Raw genomic sequence first — 13,919 nt, forward strand, 5'->3', positions numbered from 1 at the left:
CCCTTCCTCCCTCATCTTCTCTTCACACTCCCTCGTCAAATTCCATCCTGTGGTTCACAGAGTTGAAGCTGCCAACCGGACTATTTCATTTCTTTTTCCCTCTCTTCCCCTCCTGTTCCTCTCTGCAACTTGTCGTTTTACCTTATCCATAGTAACCTAGGAGAACCCTTTAATTTTCCTCTGTTTTAAGTCAGCAAGGCTTCAGCATTTGCTCAGGGAAAATGAATCATAAATTTGTAAGGGAATAAAATACTGCAATTGATAGTTGAGGGGGCCAGCACGTGAATTAGTGATGGTCCAAGGTTACAGTTTGCAATTACAGAAAAATAAAATTAAGGAAATATGGAGAGTGAAAAATTCCTTTTAGACTTGCACTCACTTGACCTTTCGCCTCAATTCCACCCGCCACCTCGTCTCTGGGTAGCTATCCTGACAATTCTCTCGTCAACCCTGCTCAACCTACTTGATCTGTTATTTTCCAATTAAACAAATTTCCCCTAGTTTTATTAGCTGATTCTTTAGCTAATTTCAGTGTGATGTAGGGTAAACGGTAACTATGGAGAATAGCAACAATCATTGTCTCTCAATCACACCTTCAAGCTTAGTACTTTTATCAATTATTGGGTTTATTACCTTGATCTTGATCCGGGTTTTATACATTATACATCGGAGCAGCCAACCTCGTAGTGCCTCGTCACGGCAAAAGCCCCTCAGCACCCTCATTGTTCTGGGTTCGGGTATGCATATCCTTTATTATTTGATCTATTTTTGAGTTTTGGATTGTGGGTTTTGTTGATTTTTCCATTTTTATTAATGGGTTTGTTTATATATTTTTTTCTTGCAATGAATTTGTAATGGTAGGTGGTCATACAGCAGAGATGATTAATTTGTTGAACGTGCTTCAGAAAAATAGTTTTACGCCTAGGTATTATATTGCTGCTGCGACTGATAACATGAGCCTTCAAAAGGCACAAGTTCTTGAAAACTCTTGGCTCAATGAGGTATTTTGTTCCGTTTTGTGCTGTTGAGCTCTTGATTACTGAATTTATCTTTATTAGTAGGACTGTATTCTGTGGACAACTAATCTAGGATGTGAATCGTTGTATTGATCTATATTAGATTGAACTATTTATTAGCTTAGAGAATTATTCTTCTATTGTTATTGACAAAAGATAATCGGATGAATCATTAATTTTACATCAGTGATCCAGTAAAGCTTATGAAAAGGAACGGATTGGACATATAAACATCTGTTTGGATCATTCATGTGATAAGTGACAGCCTCTTTTCAGTATTTAACAGTTAGTCATCAGAATCAACCTCCTTACTCCAAAATCCAAGTATAAAGGTTTGGTTTCCACAAGAATTGCAACTATACATGCAGGTTGCTTTGTTTTAAAATGATTTTCTTATAGCCTTGAAAACTCTGTTTGTCTCAAAGGTCCAAATGCACTATCTTTGTTCCTGTTTCTTAGCAGTTGGGTCAAATCTATCTACATCCAGCTTTTGATATACAACACTTTCTAGTGTGCTTAGTTTAGATTCGGTAGTTAATAAGAGAAAATTACATGTTTCTGTTAATTCTTGTGTCTTCATGGGATGAAACATCCAACATATGTTCTTCATTTAATGAACACATTAAGTTTGTGCCTGAGAGTTGGGCTGCTTTTGATGGGTCCTTTTAGTTTGTTTATGTGCTATGGAGATTTCTTCCCCTACTTAGGCTGTCTAGTAGAAGAAGAACCAACGAAGGCATTCTTAACTGCTTTCTCTTGTTTTAGGGAGGAGTTGAAGAGGTTGGATCTGCTAAATTCATGCAGATATACCGAAGCCGAGAGGTCGGTCAATCATATATAACCTCTGTTGGAACCACCTTAATTGCTTTGGCTCATGCATTGTGGCTAATGATAAAGATCAGACCTCATGTGGTATTTCATATACCTTATACACGACACTCTCTCTATAAACTACTGGTCAAGTCCTGGCTTTTTCTCCTCTTACCCTTTTGCTTTGTTGGTTCTGTTATTTGTACTCTGCAGATTTTGTGCAATGGACCTGGAACTTGTATACCTCTTTGCGCAATTGCTTTCATCTTCAAGGTTTTATGTCCTTCATCTGCAAGTGTGCCATACCTCAATGTTCTTTTCCAACTTCTTAATAGATCATTAGGTTCCTCTTGTTAATTTACTAGTACAACAATACAGTTATAGGTCAGTAGCTTCCTCTTGTTAATTTACTAATATGATGGCGCAGAGTTGCAAACTCAGAAGGTGGTTAAGGATTTAAGTCTCTCTATCTCTACATTTTCCACTTAACTTTGACTGCTTTGATTGTTGATGGAGTCTGCTTTAATTATGTTCTATGTTACTTTCAGATTCTTGGAATTAGATGGTCATATATATTCTATGTTGAAAGCATTGCAAGAGTGAGGAGGCTTTCTTTAAGCGCACTGCTTCTTTACAAACTACGCATGGCTAATCAGTTATTTGTGCAGTGGCCACAACTAAAATCAAAATATCATCGAGCTCATTATGTTGGGCGTCTTATGTAACTCATTCATTTTTGCAGCTGTTCAAAGGTACTTCAATGTATAAATTTCAAGTTATTGTCATATATGTGTGGTTTATAGTAGCCCTTCTGATAGGTGTCTCTTTAATTTTAAGAAACCATGGTTGTCTTTGGGTGCAATCTATGAAAATTAGTCAGCATTGGCTAATTATTTAGAAATGTTTTCACACCACAAAGGAATAGCATGTTAACATTAGCGTAGAAATTAAGTTCTATCTCAAAGCACATTTTACTATGTGATTATTGCATGGAGATGCTTGTCTACAATGTTTGATTAGATACTATCCAGATTCTAACTCACCACCCAACAGAAAGAATGACAAACTGCACAGTTTTATATTTGATGGTTCTGACGTTGTAGCATCGAAACATAATGTATATAGACTGGAAAATTGTTAAACTAGTCCTGAATGATGCTTTATAAAACTAGCCGTGTAATTATATATGCTATACTCTGCAGGTTAGTCAGAGCGAAACTGCCTTTTTGACTAATTTCATTTCCATTTTTGGTAGAACATGACTAGCGTCTTGATTCAATCTTCTTAACTTATTTTAGGACTTAATGCATGAACAAAGCCAAGTTTTCCTGGTCACAAGCGCAATAAATTGATGAAAAAGTTGCATAAGATGGTCCATTATCAGTTATAATTAATCTAATGCGATTATTTTGCCTCTTTTTAAATTTTTCTGGGTTCAGGAGTTTTTTTTTTTGGGGGGGAGGGGCGGTTAATTTGAAGTTTAAGTTCAAACTTTTTCTGATTTGAAGAGATATCCTGAATGGCTCCCTCCCCATATCCTTTTCCATCTTGTTATTTAATTTCTTTCTGGGCCACACTTGTTCTGGAATTCATCAGCAAATTGATAAGAATGCTCATCACTCGTGGTCTAATGCATTTCTTTTTTCTGAAATTCAGTTTCATGAAACTTGGGCTATGACTTGCACGCCAATCATCTGGGAGGATGACTTGACTTACCGTGTATTTGATGGAGATGGTTCTATGATAAAATGTACAATTTGCAGGGAGAAAAAAATTAGCTCAGTGTTAGCTGTTCTTTGTACTCAATGGTGAATATTACTTAATGTGGCAGGGGAAGTTGACAGCAACTACCTTGGGGTTCCATCAACGGACAGCAAGTACACTGACGTATACTTTTTAGCCCTTAGTTCTTCTTTCTACAACTGCTTTATATACCAAAGCATCTTAATTTGGTATAACATTGTAAGAGGTGGAGGAAAAGGCAATGTGAGCATGGAAAATAGAAATAGGTTGTAGACATGTATACCACTCTGGGCAAAACTGGTGATTTTTCGAGAAGAAGGGGGCTCTTTGTGCTGATTATAGTGCGGTAAAAATTTTATTTGACACAGCTATTGACTCTTCTCTCATCAGTTATTTGTTGAATTTGATGCTCAGGAGTTTTTAAAGGATTTATAATAGAACTTTGACACGCAGCATATATCATTTTCAGTATTGAAAGGGTGGCAGAGAATGTTGATTAATATATGTGGTGCTGTAAAATATTTATAGAACTGAAAACAGTAAATCTTGTAGTGGTGGAGCTGAAAACTTAGTCATCAAGGTGCTAGTTAAATTCAAGACATTGGGATGTCCTGTGCTTCTTCCTACATTTACTCTTCAGGAGAATGTTAAATGCTTAAGGTAAAGAGTATGCTATAAGGAGATGACAGAATATGGTAGGATAAGTGAATTAGGGATTCATGGCCATTTTGAAAATTTGACTAGAATTTTGATTCATTACGCCAACTTAATTGGTTAAGATCTATTGATTATTCAAAAGGGGTTCTTTGATAAATGTTTGGGACTATCACTTGGACGTACCTGTAATTTTTCCAAACCCTAAGGAAGTAGACATCAGGAACTCAAATTGCATAAGGTACTTGGGAACTTTTAAACATGTATGTAAATAATCTAATTAGAATTCCTCAGATGCAAATGGGATACTTGATACACGGTCTGCTATTCTAATTTCTAAAGATTTTGACTATGATTTGGTCAAATTATAAGTCCATATGATAATTTTGCCAAAATTTAGGGGAGGTAAATGTCATTTAACTCAATTATTAACTATGGCAACCAGGTCAAGAGTTATTTAACCAATTATTACATGGGAACATGTAAGAGTTATTTACAGAGTTTTTAAGAATTGAAACTTATTAGTAATTATGGATTTGAAATATATTATATAAAAATGTAGAAGTTATAGATAAATATGGCACTGTTTTCTTTTTCCCATCTATTGGATATATTGTTAAAGGTAAAGTTAGGAGGAGGTCCTAAAAGTGACAAATTATTAAGTGCTAACTTTGCTATAATATGGATATATGCCTTGCTCTCTTTTGGTGTAGATTTTGTAAATGTCAATTTTGGAAAGTAATTACATACAATAATCAGCTATCTAAAAAAGTTACCCTTTGATAGATTTTGGATTTTGCAAATGAGAACGTTACAAAAAAAAAAAAGGTAATAGCACTCCACTTTTTGTTAATGATACTCTCATTATCATTTTTATCATATAATTATTATTTATTAGAATATATGATTAAAAAAGTGTCATTAATAAAAAATGAAGTGCAATTGTCATTTAAAAAAAATTGATTATTCAAAATCAGAATTTAACATTTGATCAACTGAGAAAGCGAATCCTTATACTATATAAGATTGAGTTTTTGGTCAAAGAGTAGGTTGAATTTCAACCGCATGGGTGGGGGCTTTTTGGGAATGTTAAATATTGTGTATTAGCCTAACAGCTTTAGGTGCAACTTCACAAAGCATGTATTTGGATATGTTTACTGAAATGACCCTATTTTAATACATTTAAAGTTCTCATTGATGAGCCATCTGAGTATTGATGGAATATGTAATGAGTGTGCAACCATTTTTGCCTGTTGTACATCCCATATATGCTTGTGTGTTGATGTAATTACCGAAATACCCCTTAGGCCCAATTATTCCTCTAAACGGACAAGTAAACGTTGCTTCTATGTGGGAGGGGGTGTCGTTGAAATTGTCCGGTACCTGAAACGTTCCAATGGTTGCCTAACCGGTATGGCTGTTAATGGTTTGGTCGGAACCCACTTCCTCATCTTTTAATCTGCATTTATGCCCCACGAACGTAGGTCCGTTACCCCCTTTCAGCTTCAGTTTCCCGTCGCCTCCCTTTACAGTGACCTGCTATGACGTTTCCTCTTCTTGGATTCAATTGCTTAGGTCCGACTTCTGTTAGCTAGATGAGCCACTGGTGTATGAACTCTACTCTGAAATTACCAATCATTTGTCTGTTCTTTTTAGACTTTGGATTGATCGCAAATTCTAGCATGATTGGTATTCGGCCTTTTTCTTTTCTGTGTAAGAGTTTTAATTAATTTGCCGAATGTGATTTGCATTTTTTTGGTTTTCAATTGGTGAAGAAAGAGTAAAGATGCCCATTTTTGTTTCGAATTTAAGCTGCATTTCTGCTGCTTGGTACTTGGGAATAATTGTTTTAGGAATTTAGGAAAATGGAAACTTTTGCAGAACTTTGAATAAGCATAATCCCATTTCAATTTTCGAAGCCTCGTATGGTGCCTCAAAGGTATGATCACAGACTCATAGCAATGTTGGAGGGTATAGTGATTGTGAGTTTGAACTCTAATTTATTCATGATTCTGGGAACTTTTTTCATAATTTTGATTGCCATTAGGAGTTCATGAAAGGTGTGGTTGGTGCAAGGTCATCTTCTGCATTCTTTAGGTTATTTCGCTTTTTGGTAGTATCGAATTTATGGGGTTCAACAGCTGAAGTTTAACAATTGATAAACTTCAGGTTTTCCTTTTTCCTTTGTAGTTCAAGAGTTAATCAGTTATTAGACAGTGAAGTTCTTAGTTCACCACTTTTGCAGTTCAGGGTTTTTTCTATGTTTGCTATGAAGAAATTATTTTATCTCAAGTCATGTTGCAGCGGAAATGGAACTATTTGCTTTGACATTTTTCACTGATCAAACATTTTCTGCATCAAAGTGGTTTGGTAGCTCCTTTTCAGCCTCTTTTCTGCTCAGGAAAGAAAATTTATTAAGGGAAGGGTGGTATTCATTGCATATTAACTGGATTTCTGTTCGGTGACAGTTGCTCTTCATTTCATCTGGTCTTTGGTAGTAATTTTTAGCACCTTTTCTTGCTTTTTTTGCTTTCTAATGCAAATTTTAATTTTTACAACCGTGGTTTCCATTCATTTTATTTAAATATTGTTGTAAATGTCTTAATGGTGGTGAATGGATTCTTTGTAGGTAATTTTTCCTGAAGTAATAGATGTTGACATGGATGACGACTATGAGGATATTATGCTTTTGGATACAGAAGTGGACACAAAGAGGAAGGGCAAGGTAACTATAAACTTTTGTTCGCAAAATGTTGCTTGGTACAATATTAATTGGATTTGTGAGTCAGCTGACTCCAATATGGTACTTCTTGTTTGCAGACATGACTCTAATATGGTAATTTTGAGAGTTTGATGGCGGTTTTTCCATGACTTGCATTTTAAATTTGAATTCATTATATGGTTGGTATTCCTGTTAGAACTTGGTTGTATTTTATATATCTGCAGATGTCATAGCGAGAGGGGGTTGTTTTGGCCAATAATGGGCCAAGCATTAGTTCATGGTAAATTGGTGAAGGTATTACTAATGTTGTTGTACTTATCATAAATATTTGTCCGTACACCCTTTGCGGAACTTGCTGCATCTAATTATTTGTTTTCGGGAACTTCCTGATTCTAATATTGGAAGACTCTTATGTTGTTTGTCTTATAATCATACCTGCTTCTAATTATTTATCGCAACGTACTATTCTCGCAATGTATTATTATTTGTCTAACCAAAAAACTTTCTTCAACCACAGGCACCAAACACCCGCGCGATGCGCGGGCACTCCTCCCCTAGTAAAAATAAATAGTTAACAGTATATGGTTAGCCTTCACCTCCTTTAGGGCTGGGCTACTGCAGCTTAGGTTGCCTAACTCTATAGTCATTGGACTGAGCCTTAATTCATCAGAGATCACACGAATTTAGGCCTCAATTTTGGACTCGTTTGCAATGTCAATCGAGTTTGGACTACACCAAGCTCAACCATTATTGCTCGGTTCAGAAATTATGATCTATTTTTTATTTTCTTTGTAAAATAAGATACTAGGGCCTTGCAACAACAAAGGAAAAATCAATGGTCATTTTAGGAGATCATTTCCTCAATTTATATCCCATAATAATAATGGTGCTTTCAAATGATTAAAATTCTAACTTTTTTTTTCGGAGACGACAACTATAGTATATTCTAATCTATCCTACACTATGAGAGGGGTTGGACCTAAGAAGGTTCAGGGATAATCCAGAGGGGATTGAACCACCACCGGACCAAACAGGTGCATCACCACCGGATTAAAATTGTAACTTGGGTTATAACATTTTGCTCTCATGAGCTTGCGGGTAGTCGCACTTTGTCAGTTTGTCCTCTTGAATAAAACCAAAAAAAAAAAAAAAAAACACTTTGCACCCTTACCCTAGTAAATAATAGGTCCTCAAAACATGTGAAAATGTTCCTTTTAGTTTTGCTCTTAGTATTACTCACACTTTGTTCCTTTCAGCCAAAACAAATGTACACTTTGCTTTAATAATTAGCAACTCTATATGTAATATATTGAACTAATAAGAAAGTTATAATATAATTTTAATATTTACAACTAACATACTTTATGCTAAAACATTATTAATGAAAAGTATCATATATATAGTTCTTCAAAATAAACTTTCTATAATATTTCTTTATAATGTAACTTTTGTATTTTTTAAGAAAGAATTAAAACCATTTATAGTTAAAAATGTGCTATAAATAATCCCATATGCCATAATATCTTTTGCAATATTTAAAATTAACCTCAAAATCTTTAACCTTAAAGAATAAAAAATGAGTTATGTAAGAATTTAATAAATTTGATATTAACAAAACATGTTGACAAAACATTATCAACAAAAAACTGAAAATCACTTGTGAAAAACTAAGCATCAGAAGATAGTGTTTAATATAAGTTTAAATATAAAAATTAACAATTAGGTGTTAATTAACCTACAAACTGTAAATATGTTTTTAAATTACAATATTTGCTCCAAGCGTAACAAAAGGTATGTGTAACAAAACATTATCAACAAAAAACTGAAAATCACTTGTGAAAAACTAATCATCAAAAGATAATGTTTAATATAAGTTTAAATATAAAAATTAACAATTACGTGTTAATTAACCTACAAGCTATAAATATGTTTTTAAATTACAATATTTGCTCCAAGCGTAACAAAAGGTATATGTATTTTGTTGATATCAAATTTATTAAATTATTACATAACTTTTTTTTTCAAGGTTAAAGATTTGAAAGTTTATTTTACATATTTCAAAAGATACTATGGCACATAAAATTATATATAGTACATTTTTCTCTGTGGAAGTTTTTAATTCTATCTTGAAGAAAACTTTAAAAAATACATTGTAGGAAAATGTTAATAGTAAAGTGATTATATAGAAAGTTTATTTTAAAGAACTACATATCGATACACACACACATACATACTTATATACACCTATATATATATATATATATATATATATATATTTCTATGTGTGTCTCTGGTATTAAACTCGATTAAGTATAAATTTATATTTTATATAATTTAAATAAGAGGCAAAATAAACATTTCATATTAATAAAAATAAAAAAACATATACATATATGTATATATATGTGAAGCTCGATGAGATCAATTAAGCTCGATAAGCTTTCAAGCTTTAGATGCTAAATTCGAGCTTGACTCGTCAAGTAGGTCGAATTGTTTTGATTCGAGTTCAAACTTAGTCAACACAAGTTTTATTTCGAATTTTGACTAAGTAAGCTCGAGCTACTCGATTAATTTCGACTCATTTGCACCCGTAACCCACCATCTTATAAGTTTTAGTTGTTAACCTTGGTATTGATATTAAATATGATAGTTATCAACCTCGGTGTTGATAGATCAAAAATGACTATTGATGAAGAAAATTCAAATTTAAAGCAGTTGATAAATTAAAAGACAACAAAGTGATTTTTTTTAAACTCTTATCCTCCCTCTGTTGACTAGTAATTTAATGCAAGACTACCAATATAAGAAATTTTATGTAAATCAATTCACCAATTGCAATGGTGGCAAGGAAGTTAATACTATAAGTGAAAGGATAATTGATGAACGCATGAAAAGGAAAAGGGAAAATCTCCAATTTAGTCCTCGAACTATTTCACTAAAGCCGATTTGGTCCCTTAATATTTTATCGCATGCATTAAGTCCTTTAACTAAAATTCTTGTGCCAATTGAGGACCTATACGGTGTCACCACCCAAAACATATGTTTCTGTATCCAAACCAACGGCGAGGCAGGGGCTTTTTTGAAAGTAAAAAATACGATTTTTCTACTGGAAGCAAGATTTTCTGCGGGAGTTTGAGGACTAAATCCAGCCACAACTACCATTGCACTTGATGACCCAAGCTTGCAATCAACTGATCCACCACCAGTACTGAAACCGAGCTCCCCAGTCACAACCACTTCTATGCTCAAAGATCCAATCTTGAAATCAAAATGGTATCACCATGCATGGGTGGCAAGTGGATGCACGACTGTGCTAGTTTCTCTAGCCAAGTCGGTCACTGGTGCAGCTGATTCGGGCATATGGCTACAGCCCATTTTAGCAGGGCTAGTCGGCTACGTGCTGGCAGACCTTGGCTCTGGAGTCTACCACTGGGGCATTGATAACTACGGCCATGAAAACACCCCGGTTTTTGGTAGTCAAATTGAAGCATTTCAAGGCCATCACAAATGGCCGTGGATCATCACAAGGCGCCAATTTGCTAACAACTTGCATACTCTAGCTCGAGCTGTTAGTTTCACAGTTCTCCCTATAGACCTTATCTTCAATGATCCTGTGCTGCATGGTTTTGTTGGTGTCTGCTTAGGTTGCATCATGTTTAGCCAGCAGTTCCATGCCTGGGCTCACAGTACAAAGAGCAAGCTTCACCCATTGGTGGTGGCACTGCAAGATGCTGGAGTGCTGGTATCTAGATCAATGCACGGAGCTCATCACCGTCCTCTATATGACAGCAATTACTGCATCGTAAGTGGCGTTTGGAATGAGCTTTTGGATACATACAAGGTTTTTGAAGCCCTTGAAATGATCTTGTTCTTCAAGCTGGGAGTAAGACCACGGTCCTGGAGTGAACCTAGTTCCAGCTGGACAGAAGAGACAGATACCTCATCTCTAATTGCAGAGTCATAATTCAATTTTTTTTATTACTTATTCTTTTCTGCATGCTTTGGATGAAAGCATTCTCACAGCAAAATGGCTGCTGTTGATGGATCCTTCTCCACTGTAAAGTAATTATTGATTAACCAGAAAAAATTAATCAAACACAATTCAATTCTCTTGAAACACCATCCCCCTCCCACCCCCCTTCACGGGGCCTTCTTTCGAGAAAAAAAAAAAAACTTTTCCAGCTGCATCAAATACCTTGCAATGGTATCTTGCTTTCGGTAGAAAATTGTACTTTTTACTTCCAAAAAAGCCCCTACCTCGCCGTTGGTTTGGGTACAGAAACATATGTTTTGGGTGGCGACACCGTATAGGTCATCGATTGGCACAAAAATTTTAGTTAAAGGACTTAATGCATGCGATAAAATATTAAGGGACCAAATCGGCTTTAGTGAAATAGTTTGAGGACTAAATTGGAGATTTTCCCAAAGGAAAAAGAAAAGAAATCTAGACAGTCCATTGACATAACGTGATAACCTTCTCGTTTCTATTTGCATTGAAGGAAAGGAAGGGAAACAAATGAAAAGGCTACAAAAGGTTACCAATAGAAAAGAAGAGGAAATGCCACCAGAGGAAAGTGGTTTCCACTATTTTTTTTTTTGGTTAAGTATAGAAAGAAAAGTAAGAATAAATTAGATTTGTTGTTTGGTTTAGGGAAGGAAAAGAAAGGAAAGAAAAGCGTCAGCAGGAAAGTGGTGGGAATTAAGAAGGGAGAAGGGGCAGGGGAAATTTGAACAGAGGAACTCTAATTATTGGGATCTCAATTTTAATTACTAAATAAAGGCCTCCTCAATAAGCATTAGTTACTAGATAGAACTTAAAAAAACGAAAATTTAAATTATTTCATTTAATTTGGTTCCTTCGCTATCCGTTTCTGGTCATAAAAATAACCATTTTCATTTCCTTTCCTTGCTCAAAATTCAGTCCAGACAAGAAATATTAAAGCTCTCCAATTCTTCTCATTTCCTTTCCCTCACATTCCTTCAATTCCCTAATATTCATTATATACAATTATATCTAATTGTAAGTTTGAGCTGAACTGAATTTGGCCCAAAATTCCACTATATGTGTGAGTTAGGCATGAGTCTCATAATCTGAAACCCGAAAATCTTATTTGTTTAGGACAATCCTAGAAATGGAGAATTGAGAAATGTGAATACAATGAAGTTGTGTATAATATATTGGATTAATCTTATATATACTGTCAGTGTATACACTATCACAATTAGATATCTGACACATGTATACAATTTGAATTTGAAATTTAAAATTTGTTCATGTGTCATGCATCCAACTGTGATAGTGTATACATTAATAGTGTATATAAAAATTATTCTAATATATTAGTTGGAGAAGTTTAAATGGCATAGGTTCATAATTAATTTATAGCTATGTGGATAAGATTGATATGTTTTCTTCTTTTTTTTTTTAAATCATTGCATTCGAACTATTTTATCCTTTTTAATATGAGTACTAAAGAAAATATTTAGAAATCCAACAAAATTGAGTGCAAAATAGGTTCAAATTCAAACCAACAAATATTAAAAAAATTAAGATAAAATAAGAGCAAAATTGAAAAAGAACAAAATGCCAACAAAAATACGTACAACCGTCATTATCCTACTAAGAAACTCGGTGAAGTCATGGTCGTATAAATCCAACTGGGTCCATCTACCATTAACTCCCATACGGACAAGATTTTCATGCCAACTGTGCCCTTCCATCTGCCTATAATCACAACAGTGCCCTTCCATCTACCAATAATCACAACAGTGCCACTGATGCTTACTTCTTACTTCCTCTGCATGCAGACAGCCGCTCTGTCCTCTCCCGAAAAACTCTCCCCTTCCTCGTTGCTGTCACCATCAATCGCTCCCAAATTTCAGTGCATGATTGTGTGTGAGGTCTTCCGTCGTCTTTTCGATCATTTTCAGGTACAATGCTTTGGTCTTCACTTCGCAAAATTTCAACTTTTTACTGTTGCTAGTAATTCATTAGAGCTCTGTTGTTGGAGTGGGTGAGGAAAGATGGGATTTTTTTGGATTGTTTTTTTGGCCGTGTGAGTGAAATATGAAATTTTTTGAACTAGCGAATTCTTTTGTTGTTTTCTTTAGTTTGGAATGAGTAATCATAGTTCTGCATTGCTGAATTGTTTGATGTTGCGTTTATGCTATCAAGGCTGCCTCGATGATTGATATAATTGGGGATTTTTCTGCCTTTTTTTTTTGCCTTTACCGTTTGCTTTTTTGGATTTTGATTTTTTCCAGCAGTTAAATTTGTGCATGCTTGTGAATTATGTGCAAATGTATAAGTGCACGTGTAAAATTATCTTTTTTTTTTTATCTTTAATTTTGTTTTTCTATGTCTATTTTAGATACAAATGTTTTTACGTGTGCGTGTGTATGAAAGATGGTGGGAATTTTTTGCCATGTATTCTTATCATATGTGTGGGTATCAATTATCAAAGTTGGTTGGGTCCTTGGAAAAATGTAAATGTGTGCTTCTGTTCTTGCATTAGAGATGGTGGTGAGGCACATCTTATTATATGGAGAGAGTGTGTGTGTGGGCTTGGAAGATTGCTGAGTTCTTGAAGAGATACAAGTGTATGTCTCTCTACGTGTAATTAAATAGGTGACAAAATTTTTAAATATGCATATTTGTAATGTGTCTGCCCATGCGCGCATGTTTATGTGCTTCAGAGATGGTGGAGAATTTTCGCATATATATTGGCAATGCATATGCAAGAAGATGTATCATATGCATATAATGTATCACTTGTGTGCGCACCTTTATACTTGCTACAAATGAATTAACTTATCTGGCTTAAATTATTCAATTTTCTGATATTTTAGGGATGAGATTTGTTATAAAAAAATTAGATCGGGGTAATATTGATTTCAAATGTGGGGATGCTTCAATTGACTGTCGAATTTTTCCACTCATCCATGGCCTTATTCTAGTAAAAGTCAAACAAATT

At 34.6% G+C, this 13,919-nt stretch overlaps 2 protein-coding genes across 5 annotated transcripts; both read left to right on the top strand.

Annotated features, from left to right (window-relative positions):
- Positions 1-286: 286 nt before the first annotated feature.
- Positions 287-4,026, top strand: LOC113773191 (UDP-N-acetylglucosamine transferase subunit ALG14-like). Of its 4 annotated transcripts, XM_027317767.1 has the most exons (7): positions 297-420; positions 533-737; positions 862-1,001; positions 1,782-1,928; positions 2,040-2,099; positions 2,375-2,578; positions 3,483-4,026. In XM_027317767.1, the coding sequence occupies exons 2-6, from the start codon at positions 557-559 to the stop codon at positions 2,549-2,551; spliced, it is 705 nt and encodes a 234-aa protein (XP_027173568.1). In that variant the 5' UTR covers positions 297-420; positions 533-556; the 3' UTR covers positions 2,552-2,578; positions 3,483-4,026. The 4 variants fall into 4 exon arrangements, with proteins under 4 accessions (XP_027173571.1, XP_027173569.1, XP_027173570.1 ...); XM_027317768.1 differs by having other exon boundaries at positions 294-737; positions 3,658-4,026; XM_027317769.1 differs by having other exon boundaries at positions 295-737; positions 874-1,001.
- A 6,160-nt stretch (positions 4,027-10,186) lies between these two features.
- On the top strand, positions 10,187-10,909 carry LOC113773718 (fatty acid desaturase 4, chloroplastic-like). The gene has a single exon (XM_027318341.1). It carries the CDS (start codon positions 10,187-10,189, stop codon positions 10,907-10,909), a length of 723 nt encoding a protein of 240 aa, XP_027174142.1.
- The last annotated feature ends 3,010 nt before the right edge of the window (positions 10,910-13,919 follow it).

Source organism: Coffea eugenioides, chromosome 6, assembly GCF_003713205.1.
Source record: "Coffea eugenioides isolate CCC68of chromosome 6, Ceug_1.0, whole genome shotgun sequence".
In the NCBI taxonomy this organism is placed as follows: Eukaryota; Viridiplantae; Streptophyta; class Magnoliopsida; order Gentianales; family Rubiaceae; genus Coffea; species Coffea eugenioides.

Bases quoted from the DNA above. Each gene is read 5' to 3' on its own strand.
- LOC113773191 (XM_027317768.1), top strand. From the start codon at position 557: ATGGAGAATAGCAACAATCATTGTCTCTCAATCACACCTTCAAGCTTA. The intron at 738-861 runs GTATGCATATCC...TTGTAATGGTAG, and splicing joins CCTCATTGTTCTGGGTTCGG to GTGGTCATACAGCAGAGATG. The intron at 1,929-2,039 runs GTATTTCATATA...TGTACTCTGCAG, and splicing joins TAAAGATCAGACCTCATGTG to ATTTTGTGCAATGGACCTGG.
- LOC113773718 (XM_027318341.1), top strand. From the start codon at position 10,187: ATGCTCAAAGATCCAATCTTGAAATCAAAATGGTATCACCATGCATGG.